Source organism: Penaeus monodon, chromosome 25 (genome assembly GCF_015228065.2).
Source record: "Penaeus monodon isolate SGIC_2016 chromosome 25, NSTDA_Pmon_1, whole genome shotgun sequence".
NCBI classification, from domain to species: domain Eukaryota; kingdom Metazoa; phylum Arthropoda; class Malacostraca; order Decapoda; family Penaeidae; genus Penaeus; species Penaeus monodon.
In genome coordinates this window covers 29,727,935-29,728,238 of record NC_051410.1, presented here as the reverse complement: position 1 = coordinate 29,728,238, position 304 = coordinate 29,727,935, and the positions used below count along the sequence as shown (strand labels likewise).

Here is a 304-nt window from a genome sequence, read left to right as displayed (position 1 = left end):
TTTGTTTAGATTAATCTTTAATTGTGTTGCTTTTACAGAAAACATGGCTGCTATTAGCGACTCTGGCGGTGGGAGCGAGCTTAGCTAACATCCTGGACAGCAAATGCAGGGGTGCAATGGGTAATCGGGATATGTACAACAAGGTGGAGCGTGTTTGCGAGGACTGCACCAATATCTACCGGTTACCACAGCTGGATGGCTTGTGCAGGTAACTTTTCCCCAGAATATTCTTTATATACAGTAGCAAACTAGTTCATACTGTAATATATACAGCATCTCTATCTTTCTGAATCTCTTTGCACAG

At 42.4% G+C, this 304-nt stretch overlaps 1 protein-coding gene across 1 annotated transcript in view; it reads left to right on the top strand.

Moving 5' to 3' along the window:
- The window catches only part of LOC119589130 (molt-inhibiting hormone-like), a gene marked incomplete at its 3' end in the record, with an annotated part of 716 nt that extends 508 nt beyond the window's left edge, over nucleotides 1-208 (top strand). The window contains 1 exon segment of the mRNA XM_037937706.1: nucleotides 39-208. Within this exon segment, the coding sequence (XP_037793634.1) occupies nucleotides 39-208 (170 nt within the window).
- Nucleotides 209-304: the final 96 nt, after the last annotated feature.